At 33.6% G+C, this 20,732-nt stretch overlaps 2 protein-coding genes across 3 annotated transcripts; both read left to right on the top strand.

Annotated features, from left to right (window-relative positions):
• The first annotated feature begins 1,894 nt into the window (after window positions 1–1,894).
• LOC107009518 (Fanconi anemia group I protein) lies at window positions 1,895–9,352 on the top strand. Of its 2 annotated transcripts, none has more exons than XM_015208872.2 (13): window positions 1,895–3,009; window positions 3,542–3,623; window positions 3,991–4,179; window positions 4,323–4,387; window positions 4,464–4,623; window positions 5,001–5,246; window positions 5,367–5,483; window positions 5,608–5,796; window positions 5,880–5,961; window positions 6,389–7,332; window positions 7,438–7,945; window positions 8,053–8,243; window positions 8,332–9,352. In XM_015208872.2, the coding sequence occupies exons 1-13, from the start codon at window positions 1,961–1,963 to the stop codon at window positions 9,043–9,045; spliced, it is 4,536 nt and encodes a 1,511-aa protein (XP_015064358.1). In that variant the 5' UTR covers window positions 1,895–1,960; the 3' UTR covers window positions 9,046–9,352. The 2 variants fall into 2 exon arrangements, with proteins under 2 accessions (XP_015064358.1, XP_015064352.1); XM_015208866.2 differs by having other exon boundaries at window positions 5,877–5,961.
• Window positions 9,353–11,061: 1,709 nt separating this feature from the next.
• LOC107008478 (dynein light chain 2, cytoplasmic) lies at window positions 11,062–15,176 on the top strand. Its single transcript, XM_015207530.2, has 3 exons — window positions 11,062–11,410; window positions 11,523–11,628; window positions 14,719–15,176. The coding sequence occupies exons 1-3, from the start codon at window positions 11,240–11,242 to the stop codon at window positions 14,799–14,801; spliced, it is 360 nt and encodes a 119-aa protein (XP_015063016.1). The 5' UTR covers window positions 11,062–11,239; the 3' UTR covers window positions 14,802–15,176.
• Window positions 15,177–20,732: the final 5,556 nt, after the last annotated feature.

The following is a 20,732-nucleotide window of genomic DNA, read 5'->3' as shown; positions in this document are numbered from 1 at the left end:
CCTTTTTCTCTGCAATATTTGAAGTAAAATGTTTGTAAATTGTATAATTAAGTGTATAACACGAAGATATATATTTTTGCATGTGTTTATACAATTTTCTCTCGCTTTATACAAAACAAAACAGAATATACACTTCTGTGTATAAAGCGAGAGAGGCGAGAGAAAATGGAGAGTGGCGAGCGAGATTTCTGGGAGAGATACGCTGGCAAATTTTAGCTAACGTTTGCTATGGAGCACAATTAAATCAAACCCTAGCTATTCCATTTATTTTAGGTTATTAGTTTGCTATTATATACAATTTTCTCTTTATAAATATCCTCCTTCCACCTTTGGGTCCAAAAATACCTTTATTTTTTAAAACATACGCTCAAACTAAGGGAGTTAAGGTCAAGTTTTGATCTTTTTTAAAGGAACCATGTGATATTTTCTAATAAATCATAGATCTTAATTTCAAAAGAATTACTATGTAGAAATCCTTAGAACCCAACCACGAACTCGTTTCAAGAAACAGAACAATTTCTTTGTCTCCATTTGAGTCATTTCTTCGTTCCTTCAATCTTGTTAACTCATTTAAAAAGTACATAAGAAACACTGAATTGTTGGACACTAGATTACTTAAATGTGAAGACATTGTTATTGAATTTCACTTAACCAATTGTTGAATCCAACAACTATTGAATTAAAATGCAAAAAAATTTAACAATCCAAAATATTTCAAAATTGTCTTAATCGGACTAAAAAGAGATGCAAACCCCAGATGGAAAAGTTCTATTTACCTTAAATCGGGTCAATGAGTTGAGCCTTAAAAATCTACATGGTTTCTATATAATTTTTTTAAGAATTGAAATTGTAACTAATTGAAAAATGCCAAGTCAAAACTTAATCTTAGTTCTATTAGTTTGAGGGGTATGTTTGATCCAAAAAGCAAACATTAAGGGTATTTATAGACCCAAAAGTAAAAGGAGGATATTTATGAATCATTTCTCAAAAATAGATATTTTGCCCTTTTTCCTAAAAAGAAAATAGAGTAAAAAAAAGGGGGAAAATAAGCAAAAATATCCGATAAAAGCAAAACAATTACAAACATATAACTCTTTTATATTCATACCCACTAAATAATTACACGATATACCTTCTTACTAATTTCTCTTAATTGAATCAATATCATATACTGTATTAGTATCATTAAGGCCGATAATTTCGTATAACTGATACTAAATCAATAGGCATAATACATATATTGGACCCTAAACTTGGCTTCAAATTTTAACTTTCACCTCCAACTTTCATAATGCACAAACAGACATTTTATCTATCTAACTTTTAAATAAATAAACACATGAGTCCTACATGACACAATACACGTAGGACACCATGTAGGACAAAAAATGACATGCAGGATGACATGTAGGACATATGTGTCTATTTGTTCAACTTTATACAAGTTTAAGTGTCTATTTGTGCACATTCAAAGTTAAAGAACATAAATGTGATTTGAAGCCAAGTTAAAGAGCACATTTATGTGTTATGCCAAATCAATATCATAGAAATTGTATTGGTATCATTAATGTTTCTTGTTAGAAATTACTCATTAATCAATATTACCGTAAGAAAGTGTGTATATATATATATATTGATTTATATCAGTTAAATAAAATTATCAACCTTAATGATATCAATACATTATACGATACTGATTTAGTATTTCATCAAACGAAAATTATCACCATTATTGAAGGGGTATGAACTGTGATTATTTATGGGAGAATGAGTATTTCAGTAATTACATTTTGAAATTGGGTATGAACTTGTAATTATTTTTGATTTAATGATCCATTTATTTAGTTTTTCCTTAAAAAACAAAATAAAATTGTTTCCACCTTTTTCAATTTCCCGCGCAAAACGAACTAGCAAAACTTCATTTCCTTCCACTAACTTCCGACGCACATATGCCATCGCCATGACCTCCACCGCATCCAAAAATCCCTCCGCCGTCCGCCACCATCAACCACCACCGCTTCCGCCGTCGTTGACTGACGCCGATATAGTTCAATTAGCTCAACTATATCATCCGCAATCCTCCACTCCTCTACCCGCTTTTCTTCTCTCGGAGGACTCTCACCAGGCCCTCGTATCCTATCTCCACACACGCGCCTCTTCTCCTAACCCCTCACTCGCCGTCTCCGAATACCTCTCAGCTCTTCTCTCCCTTACCCAACTCCACACTTCACTTTCCCCTCTCATCCCTCTTCTTCTTTCTTCCTACATTTCCCTCTTCACATCCCATAAAATCCCCCATGACAAATCCTCTCTCTCCAGTTTCCAACTCTTCGTGACTCATATTGTAACAGTTCAGGTTCAAGAATTACCCGCAATAGTCGATTTGATCATATCGTATTTACCTCGGATTATTGATTCTGAGGATACACATATTCTAGCTATATTTGCTAAATGTCTTGAACTGATCAGATTTTCTAGTGAGATCGGTAAGCCTTTGGAATATGTTGATAAGGTGTTTGATGAAATGCTTAGCTGTGATTGGAATAAGGTTTTGTTGTTAAAATTGGTTGAAATTGTTAAGGATTTGAATTTTATTGGGAAGGGGAAAAGGAAGGAATTTTTGGAGAGGGTATTTAGTGGAATGAAGAATGTGGACTTGCAGGATTTGCCTGGGTTGGTGTATCAATTGTTGGTATTGGGATCAAAAGGTTTTGGTAAGAAGGAAGTTATTGAAGGGATTGTGATGTACTTTGGTGGGGTGAAGTCAGGTGGTTCAATAATGAGGCAAGTTGAAGGGACTGTGTTGCTTCATGTAAATTTTGCTGTGAAGCAAAATCCTTCTTTGGGACAAGAGGTGTTAGGGCTAGTGAGATCTGATTATCGAGTGTTTAATCATTTTACTGTTGCAATATTGTTGTCAGTTGCTAGAGTGAAGAGGCTCACTGAGAGCTCTATTGGGGTTCTGAAATCATCACTTCTTGCTGCTTATAAAGACTTGAAGTTTGCCAGGTACATTTTGCTGGGTCTCTCTTTGTCATTACTCCTATTCATCGATTATCTTTGTTGGATTAGTACTGATGTTTAAGTAGAACTTATACTGTTTTTTTCCATAGTGTAATTCTCTTACCATATAAACAGCCTTGTCTTTAACAGTAATTTTTTCAAAGAGTCTTTTAAATATTTGTAATAAAAAAATTGAGATTATTCTAAATATGTTTATCATGTTTTACGAAAATTATGGACTCAGTGTCCCGATTGAGACCAGAAAAGGTATAGTTTTACCTCGTATTTCATACTCTGTCATTATTTTTAATGAGGGATTATTTGTTTGTACTAGTTTAAGCCTGATTTGGGTCCTTCCCTAGAATGTATGAGAACCTATTCCATTAAAGTACAAGTTGTTGCCGAACTTCAAGACTTTTTCCATAGTAATCAATATTGTATTTGCTGAAAGAATGGTAACCTAACACCATAATTAATTCTGTAAACTGTTATTTTTGACACTACTTTCGTGTTCCATTGTAATGTTATTGCATTTCAGGAGCTGTAAATGGCTATCATGTGACTTGAAGGAACACTATTTGCATACTTACAAAGACATGGAGAATGCAGTGCTAAGAGCTGTAAGATCCTTTTGCCTTTTTAACTCATGCATGTAATTATATAATTACTCCTCTACATGCCTTTGTGATTTGTGAGAGGAGATTGCTCAGAGGTTCTTCCCCTATGCATTAAGTAATCATCCATACTTCCATACATTCCTGATCAGAATATAAAATATGAGAATAAAGACTGCATGATTTCTTTGATATACAAGAAGATGATAAGAATGTAATATGACATATTGTCAACGTTATAAACTTGGAAGACTTCTTTTGAAAAGGTGACAAACATCTATTTGCTGGAGTTTTTAGCTGCAAATAAACTGTTCTGTAGAGGATTAATTGTGTGTATGTGTGATTTTGTTATGTCTTTCTTCTTTATCCATAGGTTGGTGAGAGCAATTGTGGAAGAGAACATGTGGTTCCAAGTATTGTACAGCTTGGATTTGTGTTGCTTGAAGGAATTGAAGAAGGAAGTAATTTTTTTGATAAGTCTGATGATGTGATGGGTCCTGACGAGCTTGGTACTCAGGTTCTCAAAAGTTTATTTGAGGTTCATGATATGGCAAGAAGTGAGGTTAGTATGAGGTCTATGTTCATACAACCTTGGTATTATTTTCTAAAAGGTCTTGGTTTTGATATGTTTTAGTAGATCTTCCGGTATATAAGGTACAAGGAAATGATGCTGCAAGTTATAATTACCCTTGCTGATTCTTGCAGATAATAGAGCAATGCAAATTACGTATCCTCTCTTTAAAGCCTGAACAAGGCTTTCCTGTTATAAGGTAATTGCAATGTAGCTAAGGATTTTGGTCCATACTTTTTGATGCTGTTTACCAATTATTTATTTGTACTTAACAGACTGCTTGGTTGTCTTATCCATCATTTTACATACCCAATGTTGGAGCACATTTCACATCTTAAGGAACTTTTGGATTATTTCACATTCATGAATGACAAGGTCTCATCTCATCTTGTTGCTGTCCTATTGCCTCTAAACAGATTAAGTCGTGATCTTCAGGTACTCATTGATATCTTACAGTTTCTTCGTATTATTGAATATGTTACTTTTCTCAGATTGAGAAACTTAAATATAGCGCACCGGACCTTGAGGATGTTACAGCAAAACTGGACTATTCTAATAGTGCCTGTTGAGCAGGATTCAATATCAATTAAGACTCTTAATGAAGCTGTTTGCTATTCTCTTTCAATGAACTTAAAAACTAAACATATCAAAATTTGCTTCCTAATTCATCTGTACTTCCTCTCTTCTCTTGCCGTAGTGAATAATTATCTCTATATTCTTCATTAGAGTCAATACTTTGAGGTCAATGTCTTCATCCTTTTCTGTTTCTTCTTTGTTCCGTCATTATTTATCCTATGTTGTTAATGTTGAAGGACTATACTATCTTGGTCTTGCGTAAAGCGATGTTTAGACAAGAAGACTCAATCCGTCTTGCTGCAACAAGTTCAATTGTCAATTTGATATTGGCTGAAAAACAATCAACGAAAGATGGACCATTTTCTTGTCAAGACTCAAGCAGTCAAGCTAGTAGCAGCCAGCAAGCTGAAGTTTTCCGTGCACTTGGTTCCAGTCTTTTCCAGGAGCTAAATGGTTTGTTACAGAGGTGCCTCTTTCAACAGGTATCATTTTACATACTTCCTCTCCGTCTCTTTTCTTCGTTTTCCCCAATTAACATCTTGAACCATGAGCTTCCTGTGTAAGTGGCGAAAATACTACTCATGGGGAAGTGTTCTTTTTAGGCGAAGGTCAGAGAGATTCTATATCGTGGACTTCTTAAGCTTGTATTGGTGGATCCTTTAACTTCTGGGGCTGTTTTCGATTTTCTCTTCCCTCATTTCTTGCGATTTTACAGAGAGGTATGGATATTTTTCTGACTATTAATCTTTCTTACAATATCACTCTTAAGGAAGAACCTTTTAATTTATCCTTACGTAAATAAGTTGTCATTGCCTTACCTGTCATGCTGGTTGTTTATTTCAGGATGCAGATGTTCTACTGGATGTTAACCAATGCACTAAATCAGAGAGTGGGAAAGTGTATATTCAAGAGCCACTAGACTGCCTTCTCTCCTGTATCTCCTGGATGCTTCTTCTTCAGCCACATGGGAAAGCCGACCATCCTTCAGATTCGTGGACTTGCTTTGGCTTCTCTCTGACACAAGAGAATGAGGTACTCTAGTTAAAGACGCAAGATATCTCCCCTCATTCAAAGCTTGTGACATACTATTTTGGCATTTGATCAAATTGCAGCAGGCTGGAAAAGCATGGTCCAAAGGGTCACTGTCCAATGCATTATTAAAGATCCGAAACTATCTAAGAAATGCAGATATGGAAGGTGTGTGAGATTGTTGATTCAGGTTGAATAAAGCTTAACTTCATACAGTTATCATTGCTATTGTTGATTTTTCTTGATTCAGAGCCTGTTTGGATTGACTTATTTTAGGTGCTTTAAAGCCAGAATAGCTTTTAAGCACTTTTGTAGTGTCTGGGTAAGGAGGTTAAATAGTGCTTTTAAGCTGAAACAACAAAAATAAGCCAGAAGTGATAAGCCCATCCAAATGGGTTCTCAAGCAGCTTATGTAGAACACTAGTTGACAGTTTTCTTTTAACTCCACATCAAAATTGGGTGTTGTTGACTCTGATCGCCTTTTTCACTCTCGAGATACAGATATTTCACCTTCCTTTGCTCTGCAGAAAATTCATTGCTAGTTGTTTAGCAAGGCTGATGTTTGTTTGACGTTGTTTATTTCATGCTAGATCAGGCTTACTCAGCAAAACTCAGGATACAGACTCTAGTCACTTGGAAGGGGAAAAGCGGAGATGTTATTCTTCAATTTTATTGGGAATAATTGAGGTGATGTTGAATATAGTAGGGACTGAGTTTGGGAAAACAACTGATGGGAAAAAGTTGGAGTTGGAAAAAGAACTGTTTGACTTTATTGGTATATATGAATCTCTGGAACCAAACATATGTAGGCAGGGTGGTGGTTCAACTCAAAGAGTTTCTATACGGACCACTGCAAGCAATGCTCCAGAGGAGCTTGAATTTAGAGGCAGCAAATTATGTCCAGAACGAGTTCCTCTGTTAGCAACTTCAATTATCTATCAGCTATTGCAAAACACTGTAGAATCATGGAGATGTGATGGTTTTAACAACAATGTGGTCTCTCAAAAGCATAGCCAATCATCATCTGGAAAGGCACCGACTCAGTATTATAAAATTCTTTCTTTTACTCTTAACATTTGCCTTCATCAGCTAAAAGCATCCTCTGTTATGCGACAGCAAGATCCTTTAAAAATGTTGATCTATGGGGAGATCAAGCAGTTGGGCTCCCCGTTGCTGAAAATGATTTGGTGCCTCCTCTCTGAACCAAAATCTATGTTTGATAGTAAGAAAAAAGATGCTAATATGAAAAAAGATCTTGATGACAGGAAGGAATATATCCATTTGGGATTTCTTTCTTTGAAAGAATTGCTGGCAGTAATGTTGCATGAGTCGGATTATTCTGTTCTTATAGATGACTTGGCTACAGTTTCTGGTCCTGGGGATGAAGGCGGCAATGCTACGGATGGCCACCGTGATACTGAATGCGAAAAAGCTGATGACATTCCTTACAAATATACAAGTGAAGAATTATTTATCAAAAACAGCATAAGGCCACTGATTTCTATGCTGCTTACACGTTCTTTCTTCCGTGAAGTTGAGGTAAATGTGTACGATTAGGAATATTTGATTTGCTCATGAGTTTTTTGCATGATGTATTGCACTGTTCTTTTTACTTAGTACCATCTATATTATGTTTTCTGTCAGGTTCTTTGTGATGTTATCATGTTAATTAGCAATAAACTGCCAGAGGAACAAAGGAATCTTGTTGGTAATTGGGCTAAATGTATCTGCAAGACTAGTAAAATATCAAATCCCAAGGCTGCTAAAAGTATTGTATCTATTGCTATATTGTTAACTTCACCACCAAACGACTTAGTTATTGCCGAAGACATGGCTACAGAGCTATTAAAAGTGTTGGGATCAGAATCAGAAAGGGGAGATTCACAAGTGACACTGGATGCATATTCAATTATAAACAGATCAACTAGTGCCCCACTAGCTTCACTAATATTGGACTTAGTCGAATCAGTTATTCATGAAACTGAATGGGTCATAATGAAACTGAAGATATACTCTCTTCCAAGTACGAGAGCTGTTTTGGTTAATCAAAATGGTGAAAAGGATACACGATTGGCGCTTGAAGAGACTCTTTATTCAAGAGCAGAAGCTGTTGTAAAAGTGTTATCTTCTTTTGTAAAGATGAACCTTAAGGGTATGTTAAAATAATCTAGATATTCTCGTTATTAAGTAATCTAGATATTCTCGTTATTAATTAATCTATACTATATGTTAATCATCTAACTCCAAGATGAATGGCAGATCCTCAGGCAGAGCAGTTGGTCAAGTTAGCTGCTAGGTTTTACAAGAACTTAGCCCGAATGTCAAAGCTTCTAATTGCTTCCAAAGGTGTGCAGCAACCTTTACCAAGCCTCAAGTACCAAAAGCTTGTGGAAATAACTTGCAGGCAGCTAACAGCTCCTCTCTACAATTTTGTGCCACTGATGCAAATGGTAAAAGCTCTGGGGGACTCTTGTTTAAGCTAAAGTTTCACTTCTTTTATTCAAGTAAGTTTCTTAATTTAACCTGCTTGACTTGTAGAAACAACTAGACAGTACGAAATCGAAAGCACTCGTCAGCAAAATCAAAAGAGAGAACAGATGCATTCCCGACTTGATTTACCAAATAGAAGACTGTGAGAAATATCTCATACAAATTAGCAAGGCAACAAAAATAAATTTGCTGAGGCATGCAAAAAGAAGCACCGCCAGGGACTTCAAGATTATAGAACCACAAAATTTTCCTGTAGAAGAAGATGCAGACAATAATGGTGCAGCAAGAGGTGAGAGAGAATCATCAGAAAACCTTCGTGATGAAGGACATGGAGTAGAACATGATTCAGTGGCCAGTGCTCATGATGATGATGAAGGAAATGAAGCGGAGGAGGCATACAATAGTCCACGTGGAGTAGAAGATGATTCAGTGGCCGGTGCTTTTGATGATGATGAAGGAAATGAAGTGGTGGAGGCATACAATAGTCCACATGGAGTAGAAGATGATTCAGTGGCCGATGCTTGTGATGATGATGAAGGAAATGAAGTGGAGGAGGCATACAATAGTCCATATGAAGTAGAAGATGATTCAGTGGCCGGTGCTGCTGCTGCTGATGAAGGAAATGAAGTTGAAGAGGCATGCAACAGTCCACTAGCAATAGTGGCTTCGGAGTCTGAGAGTGATGCTGAAGCTGCTGATCTTCCTAAGGCAAAAAGAGCAAAAATGAGGAGAGTCGTTGAGGACTCGGATGACGAAGCATAATAAGACATGTAAATATGATGAAAAGGTTTGAAGTTTTTACGCCTTGGAGAGATGCCAGCAAGCGGTTCCAGTTTTCAACAATTTCTCTTTTCTGTAGCAGTCTTTTGGAAATTCCTTTGTAGTTATTGGTGAAGTATAATGTATTTGATTTGTGTATAGTTTTACTTTTTTTTTATGCATTAGAAGTATTGAGTAATTACAAAGCATCTAAAAGATGAAAGAAGCAAATTCGACATCATTACTATTGGGATATACAGTGACTATGTAACCAACTTATATTTATGGAGTTATTGTTTCAACAAACTTATTAATTTCTAGTGTAAGCATTCTTTTGTATGTTTTGAAATCCTAACGTTTGGAGTTACTATCAGACTCTTTGAGTCGTACAACCGTACTCAGTTAACGAATCAAATCTTGGAAACTTGTCTTCTTTTCAACAAAATCATGACCCCTATGTATTTAAGTTTCCAAAATGCAAATCATAACTAATTTTGAATGGAGATTGAAAACGGCCAGAATTATTACTTCCATTACCTTGAAAGATCTAAGAAAATTTATGTTTTCTCTGTTTTAATTTATATGATACTTAATTTTTTGAAATGAAAATTATATAAATTTTAATTAGTATTTTAAAATATATTCGATTACCATGTTGAAATGAGAAAAAAATGTAGTTTATAGTATTTTTGAGTAGTTTTAAATATTTATATTGATCTTGTTGAACTTTAGTTTTAAATATTAATTGAATTGGCTTTTACAAGATAAAAATATCATACAAATTGAAATGGAAAATATACTATATAACGTGTGTGTAACTTTTACTATGATCCTCCAAAAACTTTTTAGTATGAAAAATTTGATTTGTTGTATTTATTTACTTCCTCCATCAATTTTAAATTGTATGGAAATTAGATACGTAAAAATTATTATTTATTTCGTTTTAAAATTTTTTTTCTTCTTAATTTAAAAATACAAAATAATTTTTATTTTTTTTAATTTCGTGTAAATCAAATTAGGTCATTATTTTTTAAAGGTAGAGACTATTTTTGTAAAAGGAAGAAAGTGGATGACAAATGAGCAGTGTGACAGCAATAAAGTTGAATTCGTACTCTTCACACTCACACTTTCACCAACTTGTAGCAATTTTTATCTGTCACGTAAAACAAAACAAAAGAAACATTTATCTGTCACGTAAAACAAAACAAAAGAAACATAGTAAGTATTTTTAAAAAAATTTAACATAATTCTTTGAATTATTGACAATTTTTAAAGTGTATCTTTACTTGACTGACGGAATACAATGACTGGAACATACTTCTATATTCTCATAAAATTTAATGGTATTTTAAATATTTTTTTTAATTTTTTTTATTATAAGTAACATGTTTCTATAAAAATTAGTGATTACTTGTTATGTTATTTGACAGTTTGATGATATATTTAAATTTAGTTAGTTAAATAGAAGAATATTTTTAAGAGTATCAATAATAAAAATTAACAAATTGCGACAATTTTAAGGGAGCACAGACAAATTTATCTTGAACTATTGTAATGATACACGCATACTCTCCGTCTTACTTTTGGGATATTAGTGTTTCTGCCGTCTAAAAACTAGAGCATATATGTTTTTTCCTCTAACGAAAGACTAAATAGGGACACATGATGCAATCTTATTCATCGATACGAATCGATGAATAAGATTATGACACATGTATGTCCATTTGATATATATGCTCTAATTTTTCAACAAAAAAACACTAATGTCCCAAAACTATGACGAGAATATTGTATCACTCATAATAATTCAAAAATATATTTATCCATTAAGAGAACTTTCAATATTACTCTTTAAATTTAAAGCTAAAATTCATAAGTGGATCATATTCAATTTTAGCTTTTAGCTTATTTTTATATTTTTTAATGTAAAAATAAATATTTAAAAATATGTTTTATCTTTTCTAAATACGTTCAAAATTTAAAAATCAAAAGCTACCTAAAATTTATTCGATACGATCTTTCGAAAATTGGAAATAAGAAAGACCACACACATCATTCACCCACCGCCCCTGCCCACCCCACACCCCTCTCAACTCTCTCTCACTTATTCCACACCACCACCCGCCGTCGGAGAGGGGCTGTTCTACAGTTCCGGCGAAGTATTTTGACGGCTCAAACCTGATATAGAGCTGAAGACATGAGCGAAGACGCAAAAAAAAGCGGAGGAGCTCCGGCTGTGAAGCCTACCTCCGATGATCGGAGAATCTCATCAGGTTCCGTTCCTTCTCCTACCGGCACAAAAGTTACCATAAAGAGTGCTGATATGAAACCTGATGTACAAAAGGAGGCCGTCGACATTGCTATTGCTGTATATATCCTCTCGCTGCTTTGCAGATTACAATCATGTCTTCTTCTCCAACTTATACCGTTATAATTCTATGAATTAATGCGTTTTTGTGCTTTTTTGTGTATGTGATTAGGCATTTGAGAAGCATATTGTTGAGAAGGATGTAGCTGAACTGATTAAGAAGGAGTTTGATAAGAAGTACGGTCCTACTTGGCATTGCATCGTCGGAAAAAACTTCGGTAAATCAAAGTTTTTAAATGAATTACTTAATGCAACTTGTATAGAAGATATCAATCTTTCATTTGTACTAGTATTGTTTGATAGCTTTAAAATTTATATGTTAAATGAAACTTAATATGTTGTATCCCCGTGATCTGATCAGATGATATGCAATTCATATTCAGAATTTTGTGGATCTAGCACTTCATAAAAACCTTGTCTTGAGTTTCCCTATATATCATACTTATGCATGTAGGATGATTTGTGAATGGATCATAGAGGTAGCATTAGGTGAGTTATAGGCCTTGTTCACAGTGTTAGTACCAAGTACCAGGTGAATTAGTATGAGGTTTTGCACAAGCTGGTCTGGATACCTATTTCAATTAAAAAGGTATCTATGAATGGATCTGACCTTCCTCTATTAGGTGATCTTCTCAAGGATTATGATAAAGATTATTAGGGAACTATAATGGAGGGGGGCATTTTCTTCTCTTTGGTGTTGATTCTAACCAGGAAGTGCCATAATCTCTAAGTCTCTTATATAACTTAAGTTTCATTGGAGAACAATGAGCTCTCTAGAATTCAAATTCGGTGGAGGCAAAAAAGTACTAGGTTATTTCTTCTCATCTGCTTAAATTTTGGTGGGCAGTGTTACTCCATACTTGTGTTGGTGAGGTAGCAGGTACCTAATGCAATAATCAAGGTGAACAAGATCTTCTGAATACTACCAGCATAAAAAAATATTGTATACTTGAAAGTGAGAAACTGCATCATGGATTTTATTGTCTTAATTATGAAAATGCCTAAATTATTTTTTTGAAAAAAGTGTGATTTGGGCTTGGTATTCCATGTTGGACTCAAGTTCGAAACCCCTTGCCAGCGAAAGCAAGGGGTTTGCTTTCTGGGTCGAGCTCGTCACATCGGGCTTGCCTAGTGCAGGTTATCTCTCATATGTGGTTTGCGAGCTATTGCATAGGAGCGGGGGTTTTACCCAGCGTACCCAAAGGATAGCTGCTGTAGGTTTTCCTTGTCATAAAAAAAAGTGTGATTAAAGACAAGGCTGAAGTGACTTCAGTGGAAGACAAGATGCGGGAAGTGAGGTTAAGATGGTCCGGGTACGTGATGAGGAGATGCACAGATGCAGCAGTGCAGAGGTGTGAGGTTGGTTATGGATGAATTTAGATAAGGTAGGGTAGACCAAAAAAAATATTGGGAGAGATGATTAGATATGACATGATGCAGTTGCAGCTTACTAAGGATATGACCGTAGATAGGAAAGGTGTGAAAGACATGAATTAGGGTAAAAATTTAGTTGATAGGAGTGCTTTGTCTTGTTGCCCTTACTAATAGTTGTAGAACTACTCTTTTCTTGTTCTTTGATCTCTATCACTATCTACTATTTTGTTTCGTTTGTAGTATTATTTTGTTGTAATACTGTTTTGTTACTGTCTGCTGTTTTTGTTGACTATCTATTGTCTCTTGTACTTTCATTATGTACTGTTTTTGTATTGAATCAGAGGTCTATCGGAAACCGTCTCTTTACTTCACCTCTAAGGTAGAGGTAAGGTCTATGTATACCTTCCCCAGTCTCCAGTAGGTACGTTGTTGTTCTTAAAAGTGCGATTGACGACCCTTTTCCTGAAATTGCAGTAGTCATTATATGCATTCCTTGTGATTAGAAAAGGTCTTGTGAGAAAGAGTGTTACTGATAAGCATAGGTACTATGTGAGCAATGTACTGGTGCTTATTTTTTTAAAAAAGGTACATGGCTTGCATCACCCCTTGAGGAAAGGCCCTTTCCTGGACCCTACGTGAACGCGGTTGCTTTATGCACCGGATTGCCTTTTTTAAGAAGCACAAATGGTGGATGATGTAGTGACTATTAGTTGGATGTATCTAAACAAGTATCTTATTTCGCTCGTACTTATGAGTAGCATATGAAGAGTATCATGGCTGTGTTTCCCTACTTTTTTTTGAAGAACAGTCATCGAAGAACAGCTGATTACAATTGTGTGTACACTGGACAATGGGCTAATCACACGCCTCAATGTAAAAGTTAAATATATTTTGCAATTGCGATAAACTAATTGTTGTTCTTTCATTTCTTGATGTATGCTATTTGAGTGAGTCGTCAGTTTTCAAGTGCTAAGACTGATTTTTAACCTATATGTGACTATTTCTTGTCATCTTTCCAACTCATCCGTACTTCCAAACTGTAAGTTGTGCTGCTTGTTTAGAGTGAAAGCTTTGCCGTAGAAGAAAGTTTTTCTTTGTTGGCTTGCAGTGGAGCTCACCTTTTTCCCATTGAGAATGAAACTAATACTTCCCCTTCCATGCATCGTTTGTCAGTGCTAGTTGCAATGAGACAGTTGCCCTAGTTCATAGGAGTTTGCAAGTGGCATTACATTTCTCAAAAGAAAAGGTAACATTCAGTGTATGCCGAAAAAGGCAACCTCGTATATTACTTGGACTGTTTGGTAAGTAGATCTTTAGAGATTTGGGCTTGAAAGAGAAAAATAATGTGGAAATGCCTTAAGGATCTAAGATGCAGAAAGTAGAAATTTGATCTCTGTCAAGGTGTCTTTATGGGGACTGGTAGAACTTTTTGTGGAAGTTAATATTAGCTGGAATGACCAAAAAGTAGAAGTGACATTCAATTTGCAGAAGCAAGAATGCTATATTTTTATTCTCCATCTTTGAGTAGACCCAAGTTAAACTATGGTCAATAACCGAACTTTACAAATTTAAGATGTTGGTATGTCGAAGCAATTCCATCCTCTCAAATGCCTTCTATCTATCATGCTTGATGGATTCTGTAAAGCAATACCTTTGAAATGTTAGTCGCACCTATCTTACTATGGTTTAAAGTTTAGTGGGTCCATGCTTAGGTTCTATGCGCTAGACAGTTTAACCCTGTTTCTTGTGAAGTTCAAAGCAGATAACTTTTTGTAGTATGCCGACAGCTTCTAGAGTTTGAGTGGATGAAACTTGTGCTGCTCATTATTCTTCCCAAAAGAATATGTTTGCTTAGAAGATATGATTATAATTGAATAGCTTGATTTACAACTCATTTGCAATTACAGTGGTGATATTTGTGTGCTCTCTTGTAGGCTCTTATGTGACTCATGAAACAAACCACTTTGTCTACTTCTATTTGGATTCAAAAGCTGTACTTCTGTTCAAATCTGGGTGAACTTGGTAATAACATTTGATGGAGACACTAATGAGAGTTAACTCGGATGATGATGCTATATTTTGAGTTTGTACTATTCAATTGAAAATTCCAAGCTGCAACAATTTGGTGGAAAATTCAATTGTACCTGTATATTTCTGCTTTTACATTGTGTAAACAATTCTAAACTTGATCAAACTTCTCTAAGGTGTTCGTGCTTTTTGATAACTTGAGGCAAAACAGAAACAATGGCTTTATTGAGTACCAAGGACATTGCTTGCCCATTTAAAAAAAAGTGGTGTGGGAACTGCCAAGAGTAGCATTTGATCATGACTCTGATTGTACTTTTATAAGGCATTTGACGACTTCGTGTGAAGAATGACAACAATTGTCTAATATGCGGTGAAGGCTTGAAATAGAATGGTGGTTGTTTACGCTATTTACTTCTTACTCCATTTCAATTTGTGTTACATGAATTATTTTAACGCAAAATTTAAGATTTTTAAAAAAATACTTGTGATCTAAAATAAATCTTAAATTTTTATGAACTATAAATCATTTCATTAAAGGTAAAATAATCTTTTTGGGATAATGTTATTTTTAAGGGAAAATGCACAAATTTTTCTCTAGACTACGATTGAAGTGTCAGAGATACATATTAACTAAATTAAGGTATTGTTACCACCCGAACTTTTTTTTTTACAACTTCCTTTCAACACCTTAGCTTTTAATGAATAAATTTAGTTATAGGGTGTGAGGACGAACTTAGTACATCATTATGAGTAGCTTTACACCTGAAAGAATAAAGTTCTTGACGAAATTGAAGGAACGCTCGAAATCCCTAGCTTTCTCCTCTTGGATCCTAAATTAATTTAGATGCGTGGTTTGAGGATGAACTTAGTCCATCACTATGAGTAGTTTTACATACTTGAAAGAACAAATTTTTTGACGAAATTGAAAGAACGCTTAAAAACTTTAGCTTTCTCCTCTTGGATCCTTGCTCCAAGACTTGGAAGCATTAAACAGAGTAATAATATCGATTAGTATTGTTTATAACCTTATTTAGGTGTAAATATGTCGAGATTTAGGCTTACAATGAGCGGGAAAAGATTGAATTATCCCTCTTGTGATGGAACAGTATAGGACAATTCTAACAGTGTGGATGAGACGTTGTATCATCACGTAGCTCATTGTGATGGTTCTCGGTTAGAAAATCTCTCAATAAAGTTAAAATGTATTTTAATATATCACTTATTATGTTAAGTTCATAGATGAAATGATTTAACTCCTTTATTTCTTTACATTTAGCATGAGTATATTTGGCTACTGCAGTTCTTTCAGTTCAATTATTTGTTATTCAACTATCTTATATACTCGTACATTCAATGTAGTGATGTCATTCGATCTGCATCTTTTTATGATGCAGATACGGGTGTTCATGATCATCGATAGGCTCTTCGTCGAAATTACTCTACACTTCAACTAATTTTTGGTGAGCCTCTTTGCATTTCGAAAGACTTCACTTTTACATTCTATTTAGTAGTTCTGAGATTTCGTGGGTCTTGTCCCAACATCATTCTTTGATAGTAGATGTTTAATAGATAGACAAAGTCAAGGTGTCTCAGTATTCACTTTCTTTTGAGTTGTTTACAAATTATAAGTATTACTATTGAGTATTTTTCAGATTTTATGAGATAGGTATTTGAGTTTAATAAATTTAGTTCTATTTTGAGCCTATCATTGCTTGGGTAAGTATTCCGCTAAGTAGTCATCCAGGTCAATGGTTCGCTTGTGGACCATCAACGATTTTTGAGTGTCGGTCATGTCTAGGGTGTAGGTTCGGAGCTTGACAGTTTCTAATAATTATATGTATAAATATATGAATCATATAATGTAAGATCTAAATTACATCATATCCTTACTAATTTTACAAAAATCCCTTAAAAAAGAAGACAATCAGATACATACCTACCATCCGGTTACATAATATCTTATACATTGTAAACAAACTTTTGTTACGCTTAAAAAGGAATAAATCAGGTGAAATTTATTTTTACTTATTTTAGTTTTCTTGATTAGCGCCCTAAATCTATTTTTACTTATTTTAATTTCCTGAGTTACGCCTAACTGATTCTTATCAGCCCATATCCCAATAAGTAACAAATTCACAAATATCAAATTTCTAATTTACATCTTCTCCATTGAACAATCATTAATGTCAAAAAAGTAATAATTTCAAAAATTTTGAAAAAGTTACTGATACAAAAGGATGAATATATCGATTTTGTTGAGGCATTAAAAAATTTGGATGAACGAGGTGAGTTATGAAGGTTACAAAAGTGATGGAATCTCTAATTTCTTTTCCTTGTGTTTGGTATATCTATATTTTGTCCATTATCCAAATTGATAAGATTCAAGATAAATATTTTCATCTTATTGAGGCATTTAGGAGTCCGGAAAACTGAGGTTAAATATGAACAATATCAAAGTGAAAGTAAAGCAACTATATAAGGATAAAATAATTTTGATGGTTGTAATGGCAAAATACAAAATAAAGCATAATTTCAATTTTTGATTTAAAAAATCTGATAAAAAAATCGTGATTTTGTAGTATTGTGTTATGTAATCAAATCGTTTGCTATATTATGTGTTGTAGATTTATACATTTATATATTTTGTATCTGTTACATGTTTTGCATATGTTGGTGTTTGTGATTTAAATTGCAATGTTCGTTTAGTATAATTTATAAAAAAACCTATACAGTGATCTGTTTGTGATAAATTATTTTCTACATGAATAAATTGGTAAAGATACATTATTTGTAGCAAGTTGATGATACATTATATATCTTTTTACTAGATACATTATATAATCATAAACTTTTTCTGTATGTAATAGATTTTGTGATATGATTTTCTTGATGTATTTTCAATAACGTATAAGATACATTTGATGTATGTTGTAAATGTATTGTTCTATAAGGGAGTGTTTTGATAACTTAATTTTATGAATTGTGTCAGTTTTTCTATGTATAAAACACAATTATTAAAGTGTGTTCAATATAGGTGAATATGTAATCTTGTTGCACCTTCTTGTATAATATTTATGACTCATACATGTTTTTGTAGCCATTTTGTAAGGTATCTTGTATAATTGTAGGCATATGTATTGGTCAAGTCATGAGTCTGTTTTGAAAGAAATTGTGTTGTCACCGAGATACAAGAGGATGCCTGGACGATCAAGAGGAAGAAAAATGCTGATGAAAAGCTAACAACAAATACAAACTGTTGTGGACGTTGGTAAGAAGGTAACAACCGACGGACTTGTACTTATTTCCTAATGATGATTGACACAGACTTTTAAATAGACTTTTTTTTAGAATACATTGATGTTTTAGTTTATAATTTTCAATTGGGATAATGCACAAGTAGCCCCTCAACCTATGTCCGAAATCTCAGAGACACACTTATATTATACTAAGGTCCTATCACCCCCTGAACTTATTTTATTAATAATTTTCTAGTCCTTTTCGACCTACGTGGCACTATCTTGTGGGCCCAATGTTGGTTGACTTTTTTTTCTCAAGCTAGTGCCACGTAGGCCGAAAAGGGGTAGAAAATTACTTATAAAATAAGTTCAGGGGGGTAATATAACCTTAGTATAGTATAAGTGTGTCTCTGAAATTTCGGGCATGGGTTGAGGGGGTACTTGTGCATATTCCCTTTTCAATTCAATAACTTTTTTCACTATAACAATATATACACTTCAATGTATTGTATTTTTATGTATTCCAGATTCAATATATTGAAATGTTGCTTTTATGAAATACAAATATGCTTAGGTTTATGTTCATTTCTGATTGATGATGATTTAATAACACTGTTAAATTATTAACATTTGTAAATATGGTAGAATGTACATGCAATAAAAGATTTTGTTAGATTTTGATAAATAATGTATCTGATACATCATGTGTGAAATAGTGTAACTTAGCTTTTTCAGTACTGTACCTCCATAATAATGCTTCATATCTTGTGCGAAGATAATCAGTTAAGAAACCATTTGAAGTAATGTTGATTTCGTTACTAAGGGACTTAACAAAAGCAGCAACAAAAAGTAAATCGTCATGAGAAACATGTCAAGTTAATCATATAATGATACATAATTTAACACAAAGTATCTTAATGTTTAGTTGATACATAATTATAAAAAAGAGTAACTAATGCTCAATACAAATTGATAAATCTAACATATTTATATTCGATACTAAGGACCCGTTTGGTTGGAAGTATTAATCCAAAGAATCCATGGATTAAAATTTAGTCCAACAAAAACATAGTTTGGTCACTTTATTTAACTTAATCCATGGATTAGTTATACCTCATATAAGGTCTTAGTTTATCCCTAGGAAAGGGAGGGACAGCTAATCCAAGGTTTAGCAATTCCTGGATAAGATCCCTAAATGATTAAATTTTCCACATTTTTTTTTTGTAATTAATGTTCTTTTTGATTTATATGAGAATATTTATAAATATTCATTTAAATTCTCCAAATTTGTTCCATGTAATTTGATGATTTCACAAACTAATATTTTTTTCTCCATGTTTGAGTTGTTATATTGGGTTGATTTTTTTGGGATTCTTTTTATGAATGTAGTTCGTCGATTGACCATTTGAAATATATATTTTTTAAAAAATAAGCTTCGTGTATTTGAACAATTTAAGTAGCCTTAAATCCATGTTTAAGTTCAAGGTATATTTGACCAACAAAAAATTAAAAATAGACCGTGTGACATATCACACCTCAATATTAATAATATTTTTATAAATATTTTTTAGTATTTAACTTGACTAGTTAAATGAAATGCAAAATCTCACAATAACTCAAGGGTATAATAGGAAATAAACTTTTTCTAGAGTTTTAAACTAAACATAAGACTAGGTAGGAAACAATGTACCGAACACTTGATAAAAACTAATCCCTGCATTACTAATTCATGTGTTAGTAATCCCTGCATTATGCATCTTTGTACCAAACGACCCCTAAATGCCACTAGTTGAACATGATACAAAAAATTTCCAACACTTAAATATACAAATAATATATTACAGTAGTAACTTGCAATGTATTTTATGTATGTATTTGACACATTTGTAAATTTAGTGTATCTGATACACACTCTAATATTGCAGGTTTTGAATGATACAACAATGAACATTATTTTTGTATCAGTAATTTCACATAATTACAACAACTTCACACATGATACAACAATGTTCGTTATATTGAACATTATTTTTGTATCTATAATTTCAGAAATTACACCAACTTCTCAAATAATGAATAAAATTGGGATAATGCACAAGTACCGCCTCAATCAATGCCCGAAATCTCAGAGACACACTTAAACTATACTAAGGTCCTATTACCCCTCTGAACTTATTTCATTAATAATTTTCTACCCCTTTTCAGCCTACGTGGCACTATCTTGTGGGCCCAACGCTGGTTGACTTTTTTCTTCAAGCTAGTGCCACGTAGGCCGAGAAGGGGTATGAAATTACTTATAAAATAAGTTCAGGGGGGTAATAGGAGCTTAGTATAGTATAAATGTGTCTCTGAGATTTTGGACATAGGTTAAGGGGGTACTTGTGCATTTTTCCAATAAAATTAGAATAGTAAAAATAAAACTCAGTGTAAGACCCTAAATTACATATTAGCAATTAATTTGATGCACAATGCTTTATCAATATGATAATAGGATTTATGTATCAGGTATATTTATTGAATAATGTGTACATGCATATAATCTTCTAATTTATATAAGTCTGAACAAAAATTAAACACTACAAATAAATAACAATAATTGATACATGGTAAGATTATACAATTTGAACACGACATATTGAGCGTGATGAAGTTGTAATGTATCATAATGTTGAAAAGAAAATATT

Source organism: Solanum pennellii, chromosome 1 (assembly GCF_001406875.1).
Source record: "Solanum pennellii chromosome 1, SPENNV200".
In the NCBI taxonomy this organism is placed as follows: domain Eukaryota; kingdom Viridiplantae; phylum Streptophyta; class Magnoliopsida; order Solanales; family Solanaceae; genus Solanum; species Solanum pennellii.
The sequence above is the reverse complement of the archived record's forward strand: the minus strand, read 5'-3'. Positions and strand labels throughout refer to the sequence as shown.